Here is a 26,712-nt window from a genome sequence, read left to right as displayed (position 1 = left end):
AACTGAATGTCTCAAATGTAAGTGCAGGATAGCTTACCGAAACTGTACTGGCTGGCTGTACTCCTTACGGAAGCGCTTGAGGCACTCGCGGTGCAGGTTCCGTGCAGCTTCGGCTTCGGCTCCTTCGCCGTGTTCGGCTAGGGCTGGAGCTTGAGGCTCGGGAATATCAAACGTGCACACGTGCGTTAAGGAAAACGCTCGCGACCTCGCGCAAGCATCGCATATGCCAAGTTGCCACTCCTGATAGGATGCCAAACTAAAGCACACGAATGCTCTTCCATGCTTTTTTTCCCGATTTCAAACACGGCTGGCATGGTTGGTATTGAAACAGTGACCTTGACAAGCCCAGAATTGCCATGCCACGACCACTGGGCTACCACGGCAGGAAAGCAGGGACTTGAGTGTAGTGCATCGTACGTTGCATGTTTGTAATTTTAACAAAATTGCTATCATTATTATGGACCAGAGTGCCACCTGTTTTGACAGGTGGCACTCTATGCGCATAAGCTTTTGTGTCTGTTTTCTTTTACAATGCAGTGCACCTTTTCAGTTGATGTAAAAAGACTCAGTTGAAGTTCAGCGCCTGTGTTGGATGTAAGATTGCTTGTTTCTTATGATTGACTGTATGATCGATTGTTTGCTTTCTTAAATTTGTGCCGCTGTTCTCAAGATCAGTTGAGAGTCGGCGTTTCTGTTGTCTCGAGTGTCTGCAAGCCTACTTTCTTTGATCATAAACAAACAGCGTCAATTGCAGTAAAAAAAAAAGGATATCTCTCGGACAGCAGATCGAGCAGCTCGTGCGGCTGGCAGAAGGAGCGGAAGGTGGTGAGGAAGGTGCGCACAAACATGGGGTCGGCGTACATGTGGTACGTCAGCCGCTCCACCAGCTTCAGGAGGGTGGCACCCTTAATGAGCGGCACGCCCGCGTTCGTCTTCTCCTCAAGCACCACCTGGGACTCTGAGTCTTCCAGCGAGAACCTGCAGGTTGCGAGACAAGAAGGGTGGTTAAATTAGCACCAGCAATCGAGGAGAGGGACAGTGGCCACCAATGGCACTGACGAGATGCAACCCAAGCTGCAACCCAAGAAAAAATGTCAGCTTCGCCCACAGAACTGTGGCGTGACTGCCCTTTACCTGCGAAAGACAGTCAAGCTAGCTGGTTTCCGCTTGAACCGTTTGTACTTTTTCTCGGCTAATGTAGATACTACGCATATTAAGAGTTAAATGTTCGTCATTACTACCTAAAACATTACGTGTAGCTGAGCAGCCATGTCAGTATCCCCGACAAAATTGGCCACGACTTTCAAGTTTCCTACCTAACGAGTGACACAAGCGTGTGCCTGTATGGTAAAGTCAACTATCTTGAAACACGTGAGAAGTACTTGTCATGAGAATGAGTGAGCGCTATTGGATGGATCATTTATGCAAGTTCTCTAAGGGAAGGACCGCAACAACTGTGGGCAGAGCCGACAATTTAGGGGTGAAGCACCTTAGGGTCTTGTCTTGTCGGCGTGTCATGTCGTCGTCACGTCAGCGTGTCATGTCGTCATCACAGTCCATCATAAACGGGTATGCACCACAAAAAATTGGGTAAATCCCACTACTCGCCACTGGTCCATACAATGCATATTGACAATATTACGACATTATGAGTTAAAGGGTCGTTGTTACTGCCTAACACATTACGTTTGGCTTAGCAGCGGTGTCAGAATCTCCGACGAAATTTACCAAGGCGCTCACAAGTTTCTTATCCAAAACCAGAGACACAAACGTGCATCTCTACGGTAAGGTCATCTATTTGAAACACCACTTCTTGAAACATATCTGCAAAGTGATGGCGCGTTAGCGGACCGGTGGCGAGTGAAGTAGTAAAGAGTAAAGATTCTGCTGTGGGAAACACCAGCACACACTGCATGCTTTGCCCCTCCCCAGGTTTCACATTAGTGGAGCTGAAGCACCCTTCCTTACATACTTCGGCCCTCCCAGTTTCTTTTCGTAGGTTGTAACCGAGTATAGCAAAGCAACGTAGCCACAGACCTCACAGACAAGACAATCCTTCTGAAGTAACTTGTGAATTACAGTAGACTCTCCGTAAATGGAAGTCATACGGAATTGCTTCCTGCTGATATGATTGGTTCCATACTTGAATTCTGCAACCCTGTTTACCTCTCGTTAAACAGAACTCCTGTTAGACAGAACATATTTCCCTTGTACCTTCAGGCTCCGTTAAACGAGTGTTTAATTTTGTGCAACAACGGGAGCACATAAAGGTCCTGTAGAAGAGGGCTTCTAGCAATAAGTACACAAAGCAAACGTTAGTTTAAAAAAAAAATATGATGACGAAAAAAGTATAGTGTGCACAAGCAAAAGGTTTCATTTTATACAGGGCTGCTGTATGATGGTTGACTATTGGAGAGGACTGCGATTTCTTCTTTTTGAAGTGAATGTGACAAAAGAGAATAAGATTGAAATGGCAATTTTAAAGGAATAAAAACAAAAATGAAAGGCATCTGCACACCTAAAACAAACGTGGACGTGCCTGTTAAGAAAAGTAAGCTTTTGATAGAAGTTAACATCTCAATATTATGGGTGTGCGAATATTCGAAATTTCGAATATTTTTCGAATAGTGTTTGCTATTCGATTCGATTCGCACTGAAATTTTACTATTCGAACTATTCGAACTTCCCAAAGACAAATGCAGTCAACGTCCAGTTGAAAGTGACCCCTTCAAATTTTCAATATGCTTCACCTCATTACACTCTCGTATTGCGGTAAAGCTGCCTTTCAAGCTCCGTTACGGTTGAACTTAGCCAAGAGACAGTCAACGTCTGATTGGAAGTGATCCCTAGATTTTCAATATGCTTCACCTCCTCACACCCCCGTATTGCGGCAAAGCTGTTTTTCAAGGTTCGTTACGGTCGAACTTAGCCAAGAGACAGTCAACGTCTGTTTGGAAGTGGTCCCTAGATTTTCAATATGCTTCACCTCATCACACCCCCGTATTGCGGCAAAGCTGCCTTTCAAGCTCCGCTACGGTCGCAAATGTATTAACTCAAGAAAACGCTGGTTCCAATATAGAGATGAAAGATGTGGCAGAGTTGGGGGCTCAATTAATGCTGTTTTGGACCTGAAATTTGGGCAGGAAGTCCGAAAAATCGGACGCCGAAGCTTTTTAGCATCCAAAATTTTAGATGTTCTTATATATCTACGTCTACGGGGCAGATTTGGAACTCCGGACTTGAAGGGAGCACACCCTCGTCCGCCACATCAGTTGGACTTCCACAGAAGTTGAAAGAGGAGGAGAGGCTGAGGAAATGGCATCTTTGCCCATCACGTGTAAAGTGTTGTTGGCAACACTTTGGTTACACCAAATCATGTATATAAATAGAATTCGGCCTCTACATTGCCTCATTCTTGATAAGACAACTATGAAACACCACCCCGCCAGCGCTTCATCAACCTAGCAAAAAGAAACACTTTCATGTTGCTATCTCATAAGAATATGCTTAGGGATTCTCTGCAACTTTTTCTGTAATTTCACTTCGAATTATTCGAAAAATGTTTGAGAAATATTCGAAAATTATTCGAAATTATTCGATTCGATTCGCACTCAATCTTTATTATTCGAATTCGCTTCGCACCCAAAATTTTGCTATTCGCACAGCTCTACTCAATATGCTTGTGAAACTGAGTATCTAAATGCCCTCGATGAGCAAAGGAAGGAATACCAAGCCAAAGATGTCCAACAGTACAACTGGCATCTCTGGATTGGTACTCATTACAACAGTACAACAGCGCAAAAGGCAGAGCGCAACGTAGCGAAGCTGGAAGATAGGTTGGTGTTGCTGACCTGTAGTTCTCGGGTAGCCGCAGTGGATGTTTCTTCTCCTCATCGGACAGGATGCTGTCCAGGGTTCGCTCCAACATGCTGCAAGAGGACGCAATCATCAACAAGCGACACACAGCTGGCAAACGTTATTGGTTAAGTTTTCTTCGATCCAGAGTTCTTTTTGCATGCCTGCTAAACAGTGCGATAAGGGTGTTCTACCGTATTCGTTGCGCGCTAATACTAGAAAAAGATATGTTCAGGTTACACAGAACTATGGTTCTCCCATCCGACTAGCGAAGGAACTCTGGAAACTTTCCTGTCGCAACAAGAATGCTCGAGCTTACCTGCGCATGTTCAGCATGACAAGACTGGCCATCCAGGTGCTCTTCTCCTCGGCGTTCTTGGCAAAGAGCACGATGTGCGGGGCATCGCGCGGAGCTATCTCGAATGCAAACTTGAGCTCTGCAAAGAGAGGCAGAAGCATGTCAGGGGTGCCCATTCTAAAAGCCGGACAACTGAAAAAAACTGAAGCAGTTTCAGTGATTGAACGTTGCGAAGACTGTTTAAGCAGCGGAGCTGGAGGCATCATATTGCTGTTTCATAATACACGTTTAGTGGACTGGAGGTGAGTAGTGGGGCTTGACCAATTTCTGTGGCACATACCAACTAGGCTAGTTACATACCCATTTCTGTGGCACGTACCAGCTAGGTTTATTATAGACAGCTTAATTTTTTAGTGGACCAGAGGCGAGTAGAGAGGCCTGCCCAATTTCTGTGGCACATACCCACCAGGCTAGTTATATACAGTAAAACCTCGGTGATACGAATCTCGCGGGGTTACCAAAAATATTCGTATCATCAAAAATTCGTATCACCAGAAGACATAGAAAATTAGTATGCGACAAAAGAAAGTTGACATACGTTTTGATTTAGTGCTTCTCAGGGCAGCAGCGACGTCATCAGCAGCTCTGAATGATTGGCAGTAAACTTTTTAGACGTCAACGATCATACTTGTACTCATAAATATACGGCGCATGCGCGCGTGTGTAATTAATGAACCAGGTGCATTGTGCCCCGTGACTGCTAGTAGCCCTTCGTGATCTTACTACACTTTTCTGCATGACATCAAAGCACTGCGTCAAAAGTGACTTAAGAAGCCCTTTGCACACGATAGATAGAGGCAGAGCTCCTTCGCCAAGACTGTCCGCTTCGTTTCTTGGGGTCTTCGTCCGCCTTTAATGGGGCTTAATGACAGACCCGCAGCCGAAGTTTGTCTTGTTTCATAGAATGTCCGGTTGCGGGAACATGGCTTGCATCGACGTGGCAGGCACGTGTTAACACAGTACAAAGACGCTGCTGCCTCGAGCACAGAAGCACGCGTCAACGCATCGGAAAAAAAAAAAGCGCGACGTCAACGTCATCTGTAACCTAAACGCGAAGGCGCCTAAAGGCCTCCAAGATTTGCGCGCACTATCTCGGAGACAACAACGCACCGTTGATGGTCGCTCAGCGCGCATGCCCGCGCCCGCGCATGACTGCCGCGTGTTCCGCGGCAGCGCGGGCAGCACCTGTTCGTACCTGTGCGCTAGCGTACGTTCGTTATCAAACGTCGCAGGGTGCAAATCGGTTCGCAACAACCGTACTTCAATACATTTCTGGCTAATGGGCCTTGGCCAGGGCCACAGAAAAATTCGTATCACCCCGAAATACGTACGAGCCGTAATCGTATCACCGATGTTTTACTGTACAGCTTAATTGGCCTGCCTGATAACTGTGGCACATCCCCGCTAGCTTTGTAATAGATAGCTTCATTCATTAGTGGACCGGAGGCGAGTAGTGAGGCCTGCTCAATTTTCATAGCACATACCCGCCAGGCTTGTTATAGCTTCATTTTCAGCAGACCACAGGTGAGTAGTGGGGCCTGCCCAATTTCTGTGGCACATACCCGCCAGGCCAGTTATACACAGCTTCATTTTTTAGTGGACTGGAAGCAAGTAGTGGAGCTTGCAATATTTATATGGCACATACCCGCTCGGCTTGTTATGGACAGCTTTTTTTATTAGTGGACCACAGGCGAGTAGTGGGGCCTGCCAAATTTCTGTGGCACATACCCCCCAGGCCAGTTATACACAGCTTCATTCTTTTGTGGACCGGAGCCGAGTAGTCGGGCTTGCCCTATTTATATTGCACATACTCGCTAGGCTTGTTACGGACAGCTTCATTTTTATTAGTGGACCACAGGTGAGTAGTGGGGCCTGCCAAATTTCTGTGGCACATACCCCCCAGGCCAGTTATACACAGCTTCATTCTTTTGTGGACCGGAGCCGAGTAGTCGGGCTTGCCCTATTTATATTGCACATACCCGCTAGGCTTGTTATGGACAGCTTCACTTTTATTAGTGGACCACAGGTGAGTAGTGGGGCCTGCCAAATTTCTGTGGCACATACCCCCCAGGCCAGTTATACACAGCTTCATTCTTTTGTGGACCGGAGCCGAGTAGTCGGGCTTGCCCTATTTATATTGCACATACCCGCTAGGCTTGTTATGGACAGCTTCATATTTATTAGTGGACCACAGGTGAGTAGTGGGGCCTGCCAAATTTCTGTGGCACATACCCCCCAGGCCAGTTATACACAGCTTCATTCTTTTGTGGACCGGAGCCGAGTAGTCGGGCTTGCCCTATTTATATTGCACATACCCGCTAGGCTTGTTATGGACAGCTTCACTTTTATTAGTGGACCACAGGTGAGTAGTGGGGCCTGCCAAATTTCTGTGGCACATACCCCCCAGGCCAGATATACACAGCTTCATTCTTTTGTGGACCGGAGCCGAGTAGTCGGGCTTGCCCTATTTATATTGCACATACCCGCTAGGCTTGTTATGGACAGCTTCATATTTATTAGTGGACCACAGGTGAGTAGTGGGGCCTGCCAAATTTCTGTGGCACATACCCCCCAGGCCAGTTATACACAGCTTCATTCTTTTGTGGACCGAAGCCGAGTAGTCGGGCTTGCCCTATTTATATTGCACATAACCGCTAGGCTTGTTATGGACAGCTTCATTTTTATTAGTGGACCACAGGTGAGTAGTGGGGCCTGCCAAATTTCTGTGGCACATACCCCCCAGGCCAGTTATACACAGCATCATTCTTTTGTGGACCGGAGCCGAGTAGTCGGGCTTGCCCTATTTATATTGCACATAACCGCTAGGCTTGTTATGGACAGCTTCATTTTTATTAGTGGACCACAGGTGAGTAGTGGGGCCTGCCAAATTTCTGTGGCACATACCCCCCAGGCCAGTTATACACAGCTTCATTCTTTTGTGGACCGAAGCCGAGTAGTCGGGCTTGCCCTATTTATATTGCACATAACCGCTAGGCTTGTTATGGACAGCTTCATTTTTATTAGTGGACCACAGGTGAGTAGTGGGGCCTGCCAAATTTCGGTGGCACATACCCCCCAGGCCAGTTATACACAGCTTCATTCTTTTGTGGACCGGAGCCGAGTAGTAGGGCTTGCCCAATTTCTATGGCCCATACCCGCTAGGCTTGTTATGGACAGCTTCATTTTTATTAGTGGACCACAGGCGAGTAGTGGGGACTGCCAAATTTCTGTGGCACATACCCGCCCGCCAGGGCAGTTATATACAACTTCATTTTTTAGTGGACCGGAGGCAAGTAGTGGGGCTTGCCCAATTTATATGGCACATACCTGCCAGGAGCTGCTTGGCACATACCTGCTAGGCTTGTTATAGACAGCTTCATTCTTACTGCACCGGAGGCGAGTAGTGGGGCTTGCCCGATTCCTGTGGCACATACCCACTAGGCTCGTTATAGACAGCTTCATTTTTTTAGTGGACCGGAGGCGAGTAGTAGGGCTTGCCCAATTTCTATGGCCCATACCCGCTAGGAGCCGTGTTACGCTCTGCAGGGATTAACCTCCACTGTTAAAGCTCGAGTAATGGTATTCTTTCGTCCAAGACCCAGCTTCCCATTCAGGGAACATCAGCATACCATCGGTGTCCTCTCGATCGAGGATCTCCACCCTGCGCAGGAAGAAGCACTCCTTGAGACGGTATTCGGGTGTCGGTCCACCGGTGACGCTTGAGCGCTTATTGCTGTGCTTGCAGAGCAGCACCAGCCCGTCAAACAGGAACAGGTGCCGCTCCGTCAGACGGCGGCCCGAGCCCACTTTGCCAAGAGTGCCATCTGCATGTGCAGGAAAGAATCTCTTATATATACGCTTTCAATGAATATATGAATGTACGCTTTCAATCAATCAATTAACTTTGGTTTCTACAACAAACACTTATATGCTTTGAAGTTTTTTGTACAGTCAGTCAGTCAGTCAATCAATCAATCAATGAACTTTGGTTTCAACAAATGCTTATATGCTCTGAAGATTTTTGGTATAATCAATCAACCAATCAGTCAGTCAGTCAGTCAGTCAGTCGATCAATCCAATCAATCAATCAATTTCAGTTTCTGCAACATGTGCTGTCTGGTTGTCTGTCTCTCTCCTCTCCCACTGCTTAAGGGGGGAGGTGGCATTGAAAAAAAACTTTTTTGTTTGTTGACCTAGAGTAATGAAATTTGGCATGCATACTAATAAGTGTCTCGTATAGGGAAATATGCAGTTTCATCATGATACCTTCAGTAGTTCTCAAGTTACATCATGCTACATGGTCCAATTATATGGTCTGCTCGTGGAAAGCCTAGCGCTGTAACAAAACATGCCAGGAAGCTGCAAATGGTGTTGATCTTTACTCAAAAGAAGACTACAAGGTATGACACTCTCAGAATTGTTTAGTAAATTCTATTTTTTTTTTTAGAGATCATCATGGCTGCTGACACACATTGTCAGAAACAGTGTCATGGACAAATCATCATCTAGAAAAAAAACTGGGCCATAAACAAGAAATTGAAGAATGTCATACCCACAAGCAGTGTTCAGGGATTCAGGAAAAAGAAACAGAATCAAAATCGGTCCAGTCATTCCCGTGCTACTCTTTCCACGAGCAATGCACAATGTCCAAAACACATTTGTGAGAAAAAGCCTATCAAAGTTTTCGAAGTTGTTTGCATTTGTTAGAACGCACCAGCACTGTAGTCCTTGGTGTCCTTGTGTAGAGGCAACCTTTTGCGTCTCTGCCCCTTCACTTTACGCATGTGCAATGACTTCCTTGCTCGCTGAGCGTCTTTTTAGCAGCCCTGTGGAGGGTAAGGGGCCCAGGTTGCACACCCATTGCAGCACAAATCTTGGTGTAAGCTTGAAAGTTGCCTGCATTGTACCTCGCAACTGCCACATGGACTGCTACTTCCACAGTGAAGTGGGAGGCATGCTGCTGCTTAGAAAATAGTGACCAAATCACCGAGTGAAGGCTTTCAGCGGCATTTTGTGTCTTGTTGCCACTGCAACGAGCCTGCAGTTGAGGGTCAGACAGGCGTTGGTACACTGGCCGCAATGCTTCAACAACTTTGTTGGGCAGGTTATACGTGTGTGGAGGTTGTGGCTTCCCCTCTGCCTCTGCTGCACGGTGCCTGCACCAGCTGCGGGCACCGGAAGGACAGAGCTCGTGATAAGGTTCTGCATCTGTCGATGAAACATTATGAAAGGTGGCCATCACTGCTTTCTTCATGTCTTTGATGTCCGTGGTGCTTCGCAGTGCTAGGCCATAATAGCTGGTGAGCCTTTTGGTCAAGTCCTGCGTCAGGCCAATGTTGTCACGGATAGCCATGCCATAACAACCAGTCAGTCTTTTAATCAGGTCTTGAGTCAGGCTGCCCCATCCTCCTAGTCGATCCTTCTTGCTTCTTGACACATGTGTTGGAGAGCTGTACCCATCCTCTCTTTGACATGATTTATACAGTCTTCTTTAGCCAGTGGAATAAATCTGTACGTTCTTTCTTCAGAAAGAGTGAGGAAAGTATCACTGTCTCCATCACAAACAATGAATGCGTACCGGAAATCATTCTTTCCAGTGGCCTTATAAATAAAATTAAGGTGGGGGACGTGGCATTCAGTGCCAACTTTCTTATTCCTTCGTAGGTTTTGATGAAAATTGACACAGTTATTGCAAACATTTCTGGGATCAAATATCTGAGCAGTTTATTCAATAACGCGAGTTGGTCAGATATAAATTCAACTCCCTGCTTCACACACGCCACGCTCATTTGCAAACCTCGCCTGTGATGCGTTTCATCATCCACTCGGTCGCGGAAACGGTAATTTGCGAGGCATTCGTTATTTTAGAAGATTCATCAGAGCTAAGCACGAATCCAAGCGTGCCTAAATTGCGTCACCAGCGCTTTCTTTCAAGCCGATGTACTCGGCCGCGGGGTCCGGGAAGTCGGCGCACGATATGCTGGCTGGCGGCATTAGGCGACAATACGCAGTGCTCAGCCGCGGCGACGAAAAATCGGCGCATAACGTACTTGGTCTCTCATTTTGCGGCGCCGACGCGCGAAATTGCTAGCCGCTGCTCGGAGCGGTCAATGCGCGACGAGCTTGACCGGGAGTCCGCTGCCGATGCGTAAAGTGCCCGTCCGCACTTTCGAGTAGCCAGCGGACGATGCGATTTGTTGCTTGCGACGAAGCACAGTGCGGCTTGTCCGCTAGTGCGATGTCTGTGCCCGCAAAGTTCGGATTCGTCTCGTAAACCAGCGCCGTAAGCGGAGTTAGGCCTAGCCACGACTCCGAGCAGTAAGCTCGGTCGCGGTGTGCGTGGCCGCGGTGCCCGATGTTTCAAAGCACGTCATGTTCGATCGCGAGTACAAAGAGTAGTCCCGCGAAGTTCTTCGTCACGGAGGACGAAGTGCTGACAAGCTGAACTACCCGAGACGCGCATCTGCGATGTTCGCGACGAGCGCGGCACGCTACCGTCTCTCGTACACTGATGACGGCGCTTCCGCTTGCAGCTGTCAAACTACAGGGTAATCATATTCTAAATTATCGTCGACCCGTGCATACAGAACGAGTGAACGCGTCACTAAGTAGCACGATTTTCGACAGTCGTAACATCAGGTAACATGGCGACGCGTAAGCAGCAGACGGCTGTCCTCTCGGAGCGAGCATCGGACCAATGACGAGGCGTGCTGGAGCAACATGGCGGACGCGGCCAATCGGAGGCCTCGAAACGACCTTCAGAGATGTGCTTTTTGTGCGCTTGTTTTTAAAGCGAGGAGCCAGCTGAGGCGGGGAATTTGAAAACGAAGAAATGCTCTTTACGGCGAGCTCAAAATGGCGGCGCCCGGTTGTACCGTTGCGGAGCAAGAATTTTTTGAAAAGCACTGTTTTTTTGCGATCTCCACAATAATTTCCGACACCTCAGCCCGCGCAACTAATTTTTTAAAGCACTTCTAGGTGGTTTTCGGTGAAGATATTTTGGAATCAGATAGAAAAAGGGCTACAGAAACTGAAAATGTGATTTTCAAAAAATCAATTTTTTTGCCGTTTTGCGCGATACGAAAGCCACGTCCCCCCTTAGGGGCACTGCAACACCTTTTACAACCCATAATATTGTCAGTTAGTTTTGGTGGTTCAACAATACGACAACTGAACGCACAAGTTAAAGATTCAACTCCTTTGTGGGTGACCTCAAGACCAGCAATATAAAGAAACTTTTGAGCACAACAATAGCAGTTAGTACAGTTAAACCTTGTAGTGACCACGTAACTCACAGGAGTACGGCCACTAGCGTGGGTTCGGACTTAGCGAGCCACCGGGCCGCGTCTGCCGTCGCCTCGCGTGAACTAGCGCACCGCTGCACACGCACGTTCGAGCGCAAACAAGGCGCCGAGCGTAACGCGGCAAGTACACAGTACTGCTCTCAAAATCCGCAACACTTTATTGCCTGCGGCAACTCCACAAAACGCAGTACAACGCCCGCTCCCAAAGGCGGCGGGAGAAGCAAAACAGGCTTAACCACGCCACGGGCGAAAGTACAACACAAAGGGTGCCGCTAGCACGTCTCCGCGGGCAAAAAGGCTCACGGCGACACGCCGCTGAGAGAAACGTTCCCTCGCGACTATGCTGCGTGCTCTCACGATCAGCGACCAAAACAGGGCCCGATCGCTCGAGCAAGGGCAAACTCCGCTCGCGTTGGCTTCGATAGGTACGGTTTCGGCGTAGTAAGACCACGCGCGAATGCACCGCACCGCTCTTCAGCCTAGCGTTCGGAAAAGGACAACGTAAGGTAAGCGCTCGCCGCTGGCGCAAGGCACCGTTGGCGAACTCCGTCCGAGCGAGCCCAAACAAAGGAGCCGACGGACAGGAAAGAAAATGCGTGCTTACCCTACGAGGTCCAGAGAGGGTCTGCCTCCCCCGCCGCGCGCAACGTCTCGCGAGACGCGAGCACGCGAGACTCGAACGTGGCGCCACCGTCGCGATCCGGCGCCGGGGTGAGGGGGTTAACGTCACCCCCGCTCGCCCAGCGCCGTAGGACGGCGGAGGAGGGGAGCGACATGATCGGACATGAGGATGGCAGAAATAGGCAAAAACCCGCGCAATGGCGACGGGCAAGCCTCAATCCCCACAACCTTAATAGAACGAAGTCGGTGCAATCGGCAATCCAGTTGGTTACATCGCAACTTGTATTAAAATTCGGCATTTTAGGCAAATTAGAGACATCAAAGGTTTTCCTTTTTTTTAAAGTACAGGAGCTACCACAAGAAATGTCTGCACAATAGGGCAGCAAGTTAAGTAATTTCCACAACAAGAAAAATAAATATTGTAGTCCTTGGCCTCTCTCTAACATATTGTTACGCTCGAAGGAGACCATTAAGGCTAAAAGGGGTCCATTTATTAGGTCGTGAAGGTGAGCTCAGCAGTGGCCAATTAGCTAGAGATCACCACTTCGTCTTCGTCTCTCTTTCTACCTCGGAGCGGCAAGTACGCTCAGCAGTCTTTGTTTTCCTTGTTCATACGCGTAACAATATAAATACTGCCATGAAAAATGAAATGTAATATGCATATATCGTGTAGTACTACTTTATATGCTACACGAAAGGCGCTACAACACGCTTTATCACGAGGTGTACGTTTGCACGAGGCATGCTGTATGCCGACAAAACAGGTTGCATCAAACGACAGTCCATGGAACAGAGACAGAACTGGTGGGCAACAGTCCTCACCCATGATGTACTCATTGCAGCACTGGCCGATGTCTCGGCCTTCCCAACCGTCAACAGCCTTCTGCAGCTCCTTCATCTTGTGCAGTGCTGTGGCTCGGCGGTCACGGCTGTGCATGCGCAAGGATGCCTCTCTGAAATGGAAATTGAAAGTTTTGTAGAAACAAGTCTATTAGTACTGCAGGGTTATTTATACCCTCGGGAAAATCAAGGGCCAACCTTGAAGGGGCCTTGTAATACTTTTCATCGAATGACCTCGCTATTGGAGTTTGGTTTTTGTCTTTTCTTCTCTGAAAGCCTTATAATGCCATCCAAACATAATAAAAAAATCATTACTGCCTCCAGTCACTTTATGCATGACTGCCATGTCCCCAACTGACAGTATTGCAAAAAGTAAACCGGTCCTGATGCGTATGCAGAAAATTACTCATACGAGCGTTCAGCATCAATAAAAATTAAGTGACAGTCTTTCCTATCCCAGTCTTCTTTTTATACGAATTCGGCACTCATCTTCATGCAACTGTCACATCAGCTAGCCCAGCAACACAGGGCTGCGTACAGTAAAATCCAGAGATGTTCGGCTTGACCACCTGTCCTTACCCAGGCCTTTTACGCGGCAGCTTGTCGGCGCAGGTACGTGTAAGTTGGGCCTTCAGCCTCCGGAGCAATCCTTCGGCCTGCTCCAACGTTTCTCGGTCTTCTTCTGTTGGTGCCATCTGCTGCAACACCTACACGAAGAATGAACGACATCCGATGCGCTGCATTTTGTGTGCGGAGGCAGCCTTGGCAAAAACAAAGCCCGCGGCAACATTACAGGGGCACTGACAACATTTCACTGCCGAGATAGCGCGTGGGGTCAATTTCCGTGAAGACGCGTGTCATCTATCAAACCTCAACAGCAAGTATAGCTTGGAAGGTAATTCATATGAGTATTTAAGTTTGCATGCGCAATCAAGCGCTATGTGCTGTACCTAGCAATGCTGACATCGCGTTAGGGGCATAAGGGGAAACCCCAACTTCCACAACGTCACCACTGCAGTTCCAAGCTGGCACGGTGTCATATTCGCCACTGCCCTAATGGCATGTTTGCGCCAGCAGACTATTCAGCGGCTGCTCGAACACATGGAAAGTATGGAAGCCCCAAGAAGATCGTCGCCACCAGACAATAATTATGACAGCTATCACGACGACATTAGGCAGTATGTGTGGTAGGTGACAGGAAAATCCCTCTAATAAAATTCTTCGCTTTCGCAACGAAAATTTTCCGACCACAAACTTTGGAACACAGTGAACACACACTTTCTAAGAATGCCCGAAGAAAAGTTGCAGATGCGCGGAAACTCGAACAATGGAGCGCTAAAGTTATCAAGCGCTAAAGTTTGATAATGCACAACCGCAAGGCAGATTGTTGCACGAACGGGGGCGTTCTACTTTAGTTCGTGCCAAGTATGAGCGCTCAAAGTTGCATCGCCTGTTAGACCTTTCTGGTCAATAATGTAACCGACTAGATGCAATTGATTACCCCCCCCCCCCCAAAAAAAAAGCTATTGAATTACAGTGGTCATAACTCAGCTACAAATGACAGAATCACCCTAAAATTCAATACAGGTAATTAGCTACATGCAATTCATTACACACAAGAAATTTTGCCTTTTCTGCGCACAAGTACAACAATGCAAATACAATGTCGTGCTGCTCACCTTGATGGCTTCAAAATACTGAAAGCAGTGGGCCACCGGACCCACAAGCAACCTTGGTAGAACATACTTCACTGCTAGCAGAAAGCCATGTCCAGCGGTCTAGGGAGAAAGGAAGAAGAAGGAAAAAAAAAAAAAAACGCACGGCATAACTCACTAGAAATATCCATACAGGTTTCACAAGTGAGTCAAAGAGTGAGCAAGGAATCCCTAAACTAGTACAAAAAACACAAGTCTCCTAACAAAATGGCTAGGTGGGCTAGATGGTATTGCATATTCACAGACAACTTAAGCACTGCAAATGCAGTGCATCTGACGGAAGGAGTGTCTCACCTGTAAGGAGCTGGCCACGTCTGGTTTCAGCAGCAGCTCAGCCAATGTATCGCGACAACTTCGGGCTACCACAGTTTGCGCGTAGTCGTCGTACACGTCAAACTCGTCGTACTACAAGAAAGGGTGGAATAGAGGGGGTGAGGGATAGAAAAGGCAAATTACGAGGTCATAACCAAACTCGTTTGGCCAGCTTAAACGCAAAGCACAACTGTCACGCGCACTGCCGCAGAGGAACAAAATACAAACATGGAACTGCAACACCTAATTTTTGCATGAGCAAGTATACTAACTGTAACATAGCCTCTAATCTTGAGCACTTGCGAACAATGCAGCGACACGCGCTGGCAGATGCGACGATGTACAGTCGTGAGCAATACGAGTGGGTACATGCGAATGCGAGGCGAGTAGCCTCAAACACAACGCGGAGCATTTCATGGCGGCTGCTGTCAGAAGCAAAGTGGGAGGGGTGCCACAGTTCTAACTGATGGAACTCCTGTCTCTCTAGTGTTGACAGAAAATGGCACCTGATTACACATCACAGGCTGCTCACGATGATAAGGCGGTTATGCCACACAGGGTGTGGCATTGTGCTGTCCATAGCTCTGTGCAAGATACTGCTGTTAATCTGTTTCTCAATTCACATTTTGTGTGCGTATGTATCACATAAAATAAAGATACAGAAAAGTAGAACTAAGAAAAACAGTACTGCTCCCTGCTGCGCATGAGGCTACAACAGGCACTACCATATCAAGCTGTTATCAGTGTTACACATTCCGTGTGCTGTAAATGCAGGCATGTGGTGGGAGTGACAACAGTTCACGTAAAAGCGACACCCTTTCCACTACACCTCAGACAGCACCATCCGAGTGTCGATCGAATTGGGGTTTGAGGCTATTTGCCATACTCTCCCACGTTCTCGCTAATTTTTTTTTTTTTACAGAGACACCTGCAGTGCCGTGTTGGCATTATAATGCAAGGGGGGATGGGTGAAATACAAAGATTACAAAAGTCAAACATGTTGCTTAACTATAATAAAAATGGTGAATAAAAAAATATACAATGTACAAGTGACTGATCGATGACAAGGTATCGTACATACGTCGCGAGTCGACATACTTTTAACACACTGCTGAGTTGCAGTACATAACAGAATGCAGTGTACAACAATAATTACCATTTACTAACGAAATAGCACAGCATGCAAATCGCAGAACACTGAAATATGTCCCACACGTGTCATTGGTCATAAAAGAGGAAAGAATACATTATTGTCAGTTATACTTAACATCGCTCCTGGGAGTTGATTCCATTATCTGATTGTTTTAAAAATTTGCTCGTGATATATTGCTCATGATAGTACCTTCCAGTTTGTTGCTTGCACTTCAACCTGCCAGGTCAATGCATTCAGGGAAATAAATATGGAGGCATTTGTACCTCGGCCATTTCGTAGAAACAGGAACCAATGGCAGGACTCTGATTCTCGTCTGTCATTTCGACGACGTCCTCGAAGGAGCCGAGGAGCGAGACACTGAACTCATACACCTCCATGACATTGCCAAAGATGACATCCAGGTCCTGCGGAGTGACAGGAATGACAGTACGGTCAATACAATGCGTCATTTTTAAAGAAATCCACTCTCGCACAGCAAGCTGCCTCACCACTTGCTTGCACTAGAATCTTGCTACATGTAAACATAAGACATTATCAGCAACCGAATTCTAAAAGGAAGAAATCATGCAATTAAAGAAATAGCAGTAAAGATGCAAGGAAATAAAAGCAAACGGTGGCAACTGCATAAGAGAGAAAGAACAAATCTGCACACAAGGGTCCTTAGGTGCACTAGTTTGTTCACAAATATTGTGGCAGAACACGCAAAAACCAGGACAGTAAACGGTGCCGTGTCCCATTGTTCACAAGAGATCCTTTTTGTGCTGTTCTGCCACAATGTTCATAAACAGCGCTGTTTCCTGCATGTTCACTGTCCCGTTTTTTTTTGCTGTTCTGCAACAAAATCTGTACAATTGTGCTGACTTGAAAGCTGCACTAGTAAATGACGTTCTATTTATACATGCCACAAAGCCAAGTCCTGTGGCTACTGCTGAAGCCTTTCAAAAGTGGCTTGGCCAAGATTGATCCATAGGTACATACTAGTCACTCAATCAATAAAGTAAAATTTTGTTAAGCCAGTCTTTAAGTACAGCAAGAGGCCCAGACAACCCATGCCAACGGTTTAAACATGTCGGCACACCTTGCTCCCAGGGAAGAGCTTGTCCAGGGGCTCCCGGAAAACCTTGATGATCATGTTGAGTTCACGTATGTGCTGCCTCTCTTCGGCAATGAGGTCCTTCACCTCCTCGTCGTACGAGGATGGCGGCCGGCTGCCCAGGGACTCTTCCTCGGCTGCCGCAAGGTCTTCACCGTGGAACATGTCCATGAGCACCTGGAGTAGACGGCACGGTAAGGGAGGAAAGGAACCGTCAGAGAGGGAGGGAAAAGAACAATTTTCACACTGCAATACGCTGAATATTATTTTGGTAATCGTAAGTCACCATGATCGCAGCAAGGTCTCGTAATGCGTCAGTTCACTGCTTTATTCTTGCGCAAACGAATGAGCTGAGCTACTAGAAAACAGACCTGTTAATAGTGGCCACGACATCAAAGTTCCTCTACAAGGCCCAAGAAGGAGACAATTAGTTTTTGTGTCTCAAACCCCTGGTACACAGTCAAATTATGCTTTAACCAAGCAGGTAACGACAAGGCGTAGTTCCTTTTTAAATTTACATAAAATGTTACGAATTCAAAATTTCATTGTACTTTGGGTAAGAGCGCAACTTTTTGACACGAACAAAGGAAAAAAGAAAAACACGACACAGCGCTTACTCAGTCGTGAGTCAGCGCCATGGCGCGTTTTTTCCCCTTATTTTGTCTGGGTTGTAAAGTTGCGCTATCGCCCAAAGTACAATGATTCAAAACTGCTCATCTTAATGTCTTGCTCCAGCATATTTAAAATCTCATTTACGAAACTGAAATCTTTTATGAAAAAAATACAAAGAGACTTCCTTAAAGTTTATTATTAGGATTTAGCAGGCAGTTTCTTGCAATGTAGCCTCCTTGTGACGATATCACTATGGATTTGCAAGAATGCCTTCCTAGATGATGCGCTAAGAGGGAAATTTCTTTTTGCATAAATGTACTAGGGTGCATTAGAGCCCATCAAGGTTACACAAGAGTTGCATTCTCTGGAAGAGTGCGCAAATGCAGAAAAGGTGCAGAAAAGGCGGAAATTGTGAAGAACAGAGGCAACAAGACGAGATGTGGCACCTTGTCGGCACACATGGCGACCCGACAGTCTTGACAGGTGATCTCAACATGACGGATGTTCTTGACGTAGTTGCCAGTCAGCTTGAGGATGTCGGCTGCTATGTACTCCAGCACGGCCACCATGTACTGGCTCACCTGTAGGTCCAGCCGGTAGCCCAGAACCTGCACGTTGTAACAGCACTTTTAAAGGCCCAATTCCTAAGAAATGCTGCGTAAGTGACAACAAAACAAACATGGCTAGCACCCTAGAGTTACTTTACTGCACAAACTGTGCTTATCCCTCCCGAGGTCAAGTTACCACACTTTCTTGTGTACACCCCGCTCAAAATACACAGAAAATTCGGAACTAAAGTTGAGGGGGTGCAGGTTACATGCAAATTCCTGTGCGCAAGTTGGCTTTATGGCACGGCTTAAATGTAATGCAAGGAAGGCGGATTGACATAACTAGCGGGGGTATTTTTTCTTTTTTTTTTCTTTTTAAGTCTTTAGGAGTGCACAAAGATCCCCAGCGGATTGAAATACAAAAATTTTCAAGTTAAGACCTGTCATATATGTTTGTCATACAGTCACGTTGTGCAATACCAATTTTGGTGTATATCAAGCGAGCGAAACGGCCACGAGCGCATCATGAGCGTGGCATGTAAATCATGTCGCACATGACTTTGCCTGTCACGATTTTCATGTTACCACCTCTCATTTACGTTCGTCATACAGGCGCGTCACGCAATACCAATTTTGGCGTATATCAAGCTAGTGAAATGTCCACGAATGCACCACGAGCCTGGCATGTAAATCATGACATGCATGTCATGGTTTTCATGTTACCACCTGTTATTCATGTTCTTGATACAGTCACATCGCGCAATACCAATTTTGGTGTACATCAACCTAGCGAAACGGCCGCGAGTGCGTCATGAGCGTGGCATGTAAATCATGACGTGCGTGACACGCGTGTCATGATTTTCATGTTACCACCTCTAATTTACGTTTGCCATACAGTTGCGTCGCGCAATACCAATTTTGGTGTATATCAAGCCTGCAAAACGGCCGCGAATGCACCATGAGCGTGGCATGTAAATCATTACATACATGACATGCATGTCATGGTTTTCATGTTACCACCTCTAATTTACATTCGTCATACAGTCGCGTCTCGCAATACCAATTTTGGTGTATATCAAGCCAGCGAAACGGCCGCAAATGCACCATGAGCGTGGCATGTAAATCATGACATGCATGACATGCATGTCATGGTTTTCATGTTACCACCTGTTATTCATGTTTTTCATACAGTCACATCGCGCAATACCAATTTTGGTATAATCAACCTAGCGAAACGGCCGCGAGTGCGTCATGAGCGTGGCATGTAAATCATGACGTGCATGACACGCATGTCATGATTTTCATGTTACCACGTGTCAGTTATGTTCGTCATGTCGAACTGTCTCGTCATACCAGTTTTCGTATATATCCATTCATTTAAACTACCGCGAACGCCCCGAGACCATGTCATGTAAATCATGCCGCACATGACATGCGTATCATGATTTGCGCGTTAGGACCTGTCATTATGTTCCCCATGAATTCTTGTTACGTCATACCAGTTTTGGTATATATGAAATTAACGGAATGGCCGCAAGAGCCCCAAGGCTGTGGAATGTAAATCATGCTGTTCATGACATGCATGTCATGATTTTCATGTTATGACCTGTCATTTATGTTCGTAATACGGTCATGTTATTCCATACCAATTTTGGTATACATCCGATTAACGAAACGGCCAGGAGAGCACAAAGTCGTAGGCGGCTAGATAGATAGATAGATAGATAGATAGATAGATAGATAGATAGATAGATAGATAGATAGATAGATAGAGATAGATAGATAGATAGACAGACAGACAGACAGACAGACAGACAGACAGACAGATAGATAGATACGCTCAAACTCGCAGAAGTTCGCTAAGAAATGCTTTGCATTTAAAATACGCATAAGCACCATACAAGGATTCGAGATAGACCAGAAAAGGGCATCCTTTTCTGTTCTGTCTCCTTCCTTTGTGGTTATGCGCCCTTTTGTATTTTAGTAAGCATGTACCAACTAGCCTAGCAGCAGTACTAAGTCACATCCACAGCAGAGCCCACCTTGTGCAGGAGGGGGTGTATCTTGTCGAGCGGCAGCACGAGGGAGGATCGGCGACGGCCTCGCTCCAGGGCCGCCTGGGCATCCTTGATGGCCCACAAATCGATGGGGTTTGGGAAGAGGCGGCGCACACGGTCTTCCACGTCCTGCACCGAGTGCGGCCGGCCTCCGCACAGCGTCCACAGCAGCCGCAGGACCAGGCCCTCGACATATTGCAGGGCCTCGTCGGTGGCAGTCAGCGTGGGATGCACTTGGCACTGAACCTGCATCGAGTGCACGACACTTTCGTCAGATGAAATACCGTGCAGACAGCGTGTAAAGGACACCAGTCAGCAGTGGCTGGCTGGCAAGGGGTATGCGAGCAAGTGTCAAGGACATTAGCCCTTCCGTTTTCATTGAAAGGCCATGTGCAATCGAGTCCCGGACTGTGTAAGAAGTGCACTTTCAGATCATATAGAAATGCTTGAGCAAAATTTGGCGCTTTAAAATACAAGCGAAAGCATCATGACAAGCTTGCAAAAACTGCAGCTATCGATACCGAAAAAAAAAAAGAGAAAGAACGCTGCCATTATTGCCAGTTGGCAGTGATACATGACCTTGGATAAACAGCTCCTTGGCATCACCTCAGAGATAAGGGGGCAGGAACTAAAGCATCTTGGAGGTGGCATGCTTAGATTTGCGTCACAGTAACAACCATACCATCAGGTGCACGCATCCTTCACATAGTTGTTGCTTGAAAAGCAGCTAACGAGAAAATTATGCAGGTATCAACCCTGAAGCATTGCCAAGTACGTTTCAGTGGTACATACTATTCGACTGACAGCAAGCAGAAAAACAGATTTCTGCTCTTGCATTATAACTTATACCAACTGTTTACTGAATCCGCTGGTGGTGCACAGAACTGCCTTTTATACAACTGACACAACCAAACCAGGAGTCCTATCAAATATATGTTATCTCCCTAGAAATAGTACAAATTGTAAAGTCATGCATTATAATTTTTCAACTTACTTCATTATTACTACACTGCAGTTAGAAGACAATTAATGGCCACTATGATTTCCTTGCATGATTGTCTGTTGGATTCATTTGGTTGCATACAGTGCAGTTGCAAATATATGACTGAACAGTACTGTAACATGACCTCACAACATACCTCCATTTTGTGACAACTACGCTCAATAGCAATAGATGTATAAAAAGAAAACCCTTTATTGTCCCTTAGATCGGCAGTAACATGCCAATAATAAGATCACGAAATACACATTGAAGTGTTTTTGTGTGCGAATATCAGCCCAGGCGCACTTGTATCATAACCATCACGTTTGTAAGACCCCCAGGAGAGTAAGATTGCTTGCCGATGTATATCTGTCAAAATTAGCATATGCATCTGCTATTACGTTAATTTATTCCTCATGGAATGCGAGCGAAAGAACCTTTTGCAGGTTGTCTGTCCAGGTATTGTTAGCACCTTGCTCTACCACGAGTTAATTTTTCTAATGTGGCTTTCATCGAACAGACATTCTGCATAGATGGCTTGCACTGATGTCACTGAAACCACCATGTTGGAGCACCAGCCTGTGCAGACTCAACGTTTGCGATGTCACATTAATGCTACCAAAACATCACATGCAGGTTCTTTCGTTACTCATGCACAGAGATGCTCCTGCCACGCCATTTTCACATTGACGTAATTTGTTTGTCATCAAAACCACCATCGTGGAGTACCAGTACATACAGAAGCTGCGTCCATGACGTCACGTGCAAGCTATCTATATACTTCGGTGCACCAGCCTACTACAGCAGTTCCTGCAACCACCTGCTCAAACTAAAAATATTTATTTTTTTCATCTTACTATATTTCAACTACAAACTGCAATTGTATTCCCTGTGGTATCACTGCCTTCCCCTTACGTCATTTATGGTCCTGAACAATTTCAACACAACAGTTGTACCTATTGTACTATATACATATCTACTATGTGGATATCAAGTATGCACGTTTTATTAAGTATGTGTAAGCATAGACATATTTACGCAAATTTGTGCAAATTGGGCTCGCCTTCATGGAATGCAGGGCCTCTTTATGAAAATAAACTAATTTAAAAATGTGCATTATATAATACGTGTGTTGTGTTGTACATAATTATGTTCTATCAGATCATCCATATGAAAAAGCATGGTGCACTAATCACACCCGTGAACACACGCACAGCCATTCTAGTAACAACACCGCTGCATTTCATCCATTTCCAGCCAACATCTCATTTCAAAAGCACTCAACTGTTTTGCAAAGCAAGATAGTTTGAGAAATAACACTGCAAAACTCGCTGAAAACACAAAGTGGGCCAATGTGTTTTAAAGTCAGCCTATCAACTAGAACTTGTCAGCGTTCAAGAGGTCACAAAAAGTAGTGAAAAAAGTTTCCTCAAACTCTGTTCACTGCTACGAAACAACATTAAAACGAAAGTGCGCAGACAAGCCAAGGTGTGCAAGCAAGCACGCCGTTACACTCCAAGTCCGACAATCTTTGAGAAGGATGCACACGAGTGTTTAAAGAAAACTTGAGGCTGCACAGAATGGAATGCATTTCAGCCAGAATTTTAACATAAGGGACTGTACAATGTCAGTGCGTATAATTTACAGCTCCTGATCATGGCCACAATTCATTTTTTTGCGCCTGTATGTATTCGCTGCTAGCTGCACTTTACGCATTGCGACCTTTTACCCTTTACCTTTAGTTTCCTGGCCTAACCCGTCTGTCACTCTCAAATTTATTGCACGTATACACATCAGGTAGTACAGTGATTGATTTTAGGCCTTTTTACGGCCATGTCAGATACACATTTCAAGCAGAATTGTCAACTTGCTATTACCGTGCGTCTAGTTCTCTCTGGCCGAAAGACTTTCTTTTATAAACATATTTTTGTCAATGGCTGAAGCTGAAACTATTGTGGCAGGGCTTTTACCATAGGCAAGGCGGCTTTGCTTTTAATTATTAGCAACACAAAACTTGTTATACAATCTAAACATTTACAATGCATATTAGATTAAAAAGAGTTAGTTTCACTTCATTGTATGTTGGCCTACTAAAGCACCAATAACAGTAATATTAAACAGCACTGACAACCCGTCATCCTAGGATGATCTGCTCTACAGTAGACGTCTTTCCACAGAGTGCAAACAGACTGAGTCGTCATTGTAATGCTTATACAATCACCATAACCACAACGTGTCTTGCAGTTATAGCGCTCACAACTTGAAACCACCTGTGCTACTACACATTCTAGATGCACTTGGATGTGGCCTGTGCGAACTGCAAATGCGATCTGCAGACAAGCTCAAGGCATCAGCCAGGTCAGCTCATTTCGCGATCAATGAGAACACTTGTCGCACACTTCCCCACGAGTATGTAATTGAGTAGTCAGGACAAACGTCGTCTCATCATTGTCTTTCCTTTTTCTTTTGACGGCATGCAGGGGGCAGTAACCTTGGCCATTAAATAAGTTTCAATGTCCAAATTGCCATGCCAATGGACGAGATCGTTCTTAGAAGCTGAATTGACAGCCATAGGTTCGTTTGGTTGGACTCCACCATACCAAACCGGTTCACTGCAGGGCACGACAAGTTCAGGAACTAAGCAGCTCGGTTGCAATGGTGCAAGTGCAATGCTTGTAGTGAATGAGAAGGTTTCTGCATGGTGCGTGCCCCATGCTTCGTCTGCATAACTTTGAGAGGTCACAAGCTGCAGATACAGTCTGCTTACGAGGCATAAACACAACCCATGTTGCATGGACAAAGCAGATGCATGTGAGCGGGGTTTAAATGGTGCCTATGCACCTGTACGTTGTGCTAGCACCTCACATCCGCATGTCTGCACAAGGCCTGCACTGTCAGCAGAGAAAGTGCAGGCAAAGCATGCACCAATGTTACACCTTTTAAAGTGGAGTGGCTTAGGGGGCGCCACTTTTGCATTTCTGCAAAGAATGGTGGTTCAGGCGAATCGAACAGACCCGTATCGGGGACCTTCAGTTTCAGTTTCATGCTTTGCCACTTTGCATCGTTGCATAAATCGTAAAAGTTCTTCCTTTGCAATCTGTGGGAATGCAGCACCGCAATTTAAGAGGTTGGAACACGAAACGCAAGAGGCAAGACATCATCGGCAGCATGGCAACTGTTGTTTACATACTGTCCTCACCTGACGTAAAGGAAAACTAAGCAAAAAGAATGCCTGGGATTCGTAATGGTCATAAATGGTAATACGAAGTAGCATTAGCAGCATTCAACGAAATCAAACATTTCTTACAGAAACCGCTTCTTATCAAAACCAGAGCATTAGAAAACGAGAGAACGCATTTCTAAACGAAATATCATTACGACACTCGATGTAGCCCAAGTGCACTAACACAGACACGGCTTGAAACCTGCAAAGGAAAGACTGTTTTTGCATGTGCAATACCGAAGGATGCATTTGCGCGCACGGAATACACGCAGATAGAACCCAGATAAGGTGTTGCGAGGCCTAAAGGCGTATTCTGTCAGCATCGGGGCTACCGATAACACTTTCTGTAGTGCCCGCGCAATTGCTACACTAACCCGTGACGCAACGAGCGGACAATGAATCTCCGCAACAAGAAAACAAGGTCAATCAGGCGCAAACAACGCGTTGCCACGAAATAGAAACTTATCTCGAGCAACGAATCGCTCAAGGTGTGACCATTTTGCTGGTTAGCACGGGGCTCAGATAAAAGCCAACCAACAGCCATTTGTTTTGGTTGTCAGTGAACAAGGAAACGGGTTCCACTGGATGCTGTTGCCAGGCGCGTTGTTAGTTACAGTTCTTGCAGCGCGCTTGCACCCGGTAGCAAGGCCCGGACAGGGGTGCCAAACAAGGCTGCATCCGCACAGCTGTTTTGGATGGTTTCTCGCGGTAGCTCACCTTCTTGAGCGCCGCCACCAGCAGTCCCTTCCACTTGGACGCGATCTCGTGGCCGTCTACATCCAAATTGGAGTCGGCCGCGTCCCGGGCCGAAAACATGTCGCAGGAAGTCAGAGGCTCGGCTGCTCCATGACGGCCTCGAAGGTCGCGGGTTCGAAAGAGCGCACCGACGGTCCTGATTAGGCCTAGTCTCGAGCACGGCGGTCGAGCGCCGCGATAATGCCGAAGGGTGCGGCGGCTTTCAAGCCGCTAGCCATGGTGGCACGTCCCATCTCTGCATACGCTCCACATGCTGTGTCGACAGGCTTGGAAGCACTTTCTGTGTTTTCACCCCACAATAAACACACAAACACAAAGCCCTGCGCGTCCCCTCAAGATGCGGCCAATGCAGCGGTGGTGAGGGAACGCTTGTTTCGCTCTTTTGTTACTTGTTTTTGAATGCATGCAGGCAATCAAGGTTTGCCGTTGTCTATGAGCCAGACAGGCCAGACGAGTAAACCGGCCGTCGATGGCGCAAGCAAGCGGTCGGTGTCCGAAAAAATAGGTGGTGTTCACGTCGCAAAGCTACCCCCGAGACTGCCAATGCCAAGCAACAAAAACAGATCTCAAAGGCCATGCTTTTGATCATTCAAAACAAAACATTACGTCATAGCTGCCATATGAAAAGTTAATACGGCACCCAGAAAAATAGGTCGTTTCCGCCAACGCTTCTAAAACTACTTCTAAAGCACGTTTATAAAAAAGTCTAGAAACGTTGGCGTCCCCAATCGCAACTCCCTTCCTCGAGATTGAGTAGCAAAAACAGATCTCAAAGGCCATGCTGTCGCTCACTAAAAACAGAAGTTCGCCAAGAAAAAAAACCCGCAATATGACGTCATATTTGCCATATTGAAAGTAATGACACGAGTTATCTATGCGCGTACGCTGAAAACATGCTTTTAAAACGGCGTACTGTCAAAAGCGCTGCTTTTGTGTACACGGAAGTTTTTGCGCGATGGATGTTGCAGCAGATGCTGCAACAACGCATGTAGCAGTCGAACGTTGCTATCTCGGAGGTCATAGTCGGAAGCTATGCGAAACCTCCCGCACACTGCGTTGGCAATACAAGGGCATTACTCCTAAGGTGTTTATTTCACGATGCGTTTTTATGACGCTGTGATGGCATTTACAATTTTTTCTAATATTAATCCAATGGCGTTTATGCTCGAGACACATGACTGGGTTGACGGTCACACGTTACGAAATGAAAGCATGGGGCTGCGCCATATGCGCGAAATTTGAATCGAAGATTTGGTGTAGGTAGCGTCCGAGCCTGTAGCGTG

The 26,712-nt window shown here is 46.4% G+C and overlaps 2 protein-coding genes across 11 annotated transcripts in view; both read right to left on the bottom strand.

The window, feature by feature from the left end:
- The window catches only part of LOC119373613 (son of sevenless homolog 1), a 111,166-nt gene that overhangs the window by 13,800 nt on the left and 70,654 nt on the right, over positions 1–26,712 (bottom strand). The window lies entirely within an intron of this gene.
- LOC119374169 (son of sevenless homolog 1) lies at positions 34–25,819 on the bottom strand. The gene is made up of 14 exons (XM_037644231.2): positions 25,391–25,819; positions 20,454–20,714; positions 18,310–18,471; positions 17,237–17,428; positions 16,422–16,562; positions 14,988–15,098; positions 14,658–14,756; positions 13,558–13,685; positions 12,961–13,091; positions 7,843–8,037; positions 4,175–4,292; positions 3,852–3,929; positions 772–978; positions 34–172 (listed from the first exon to the last, which is right to left on the bottom strand). The coding sequence occupies exons 1-14, from the start codon at positions 25,487–25,489 to the stop codon at positions 34–36; spliced, it is 2,061 nt and encodes a 686-aa protein (XP_037500159.2). The 5' UTR covers positions 25,490–25,819.

Source organism: Rhipicephalus sanguineus, chromosome 11 (assembly GCF_013339695.2).
Source record: "Rhipicephalus sanguineus isolate Rsan-2018 chromosome 11, BIME_Rsan_1.4, whole genome shotgun sequence".
NCBI lineage: Eukaryota > Metazoa > Arthropoda > Arachnida > Ixodida > Ixodidae > Rhipicephalus > Rhipicephalus sanguineus.
Note: the sequence above shows the minus strand (reverse complement) of the source record. Positions and strands in the feature narration are given on the sequence as shown.

Excerpts from the sequence above, each read along its gene's own strand:
- LOC119374169 (XM_037644231.2), bottom strand. The coding sequence starts at position 25,489 with ATGTTTTCGGCCCGGGACGCGGCCGACTCCAATTTGGATGTAGACGGC. Across the intron at positions 16,563-17,236 it reads AGCTCTTCCCTGGGAGCAAG|GACCTGGATGTCATCTTTGG; the intron begins GTGTGCCGACAT and ends GTCACTCCGCAG. Across the intron at positions 14,757-14,987 it reads ACGTGGCCAGCTCCTTACAG|ACCGCTGGACATGGCTTTCT; the intron begins GTGAGACACTCC and ends CTTTCTCCCTAG.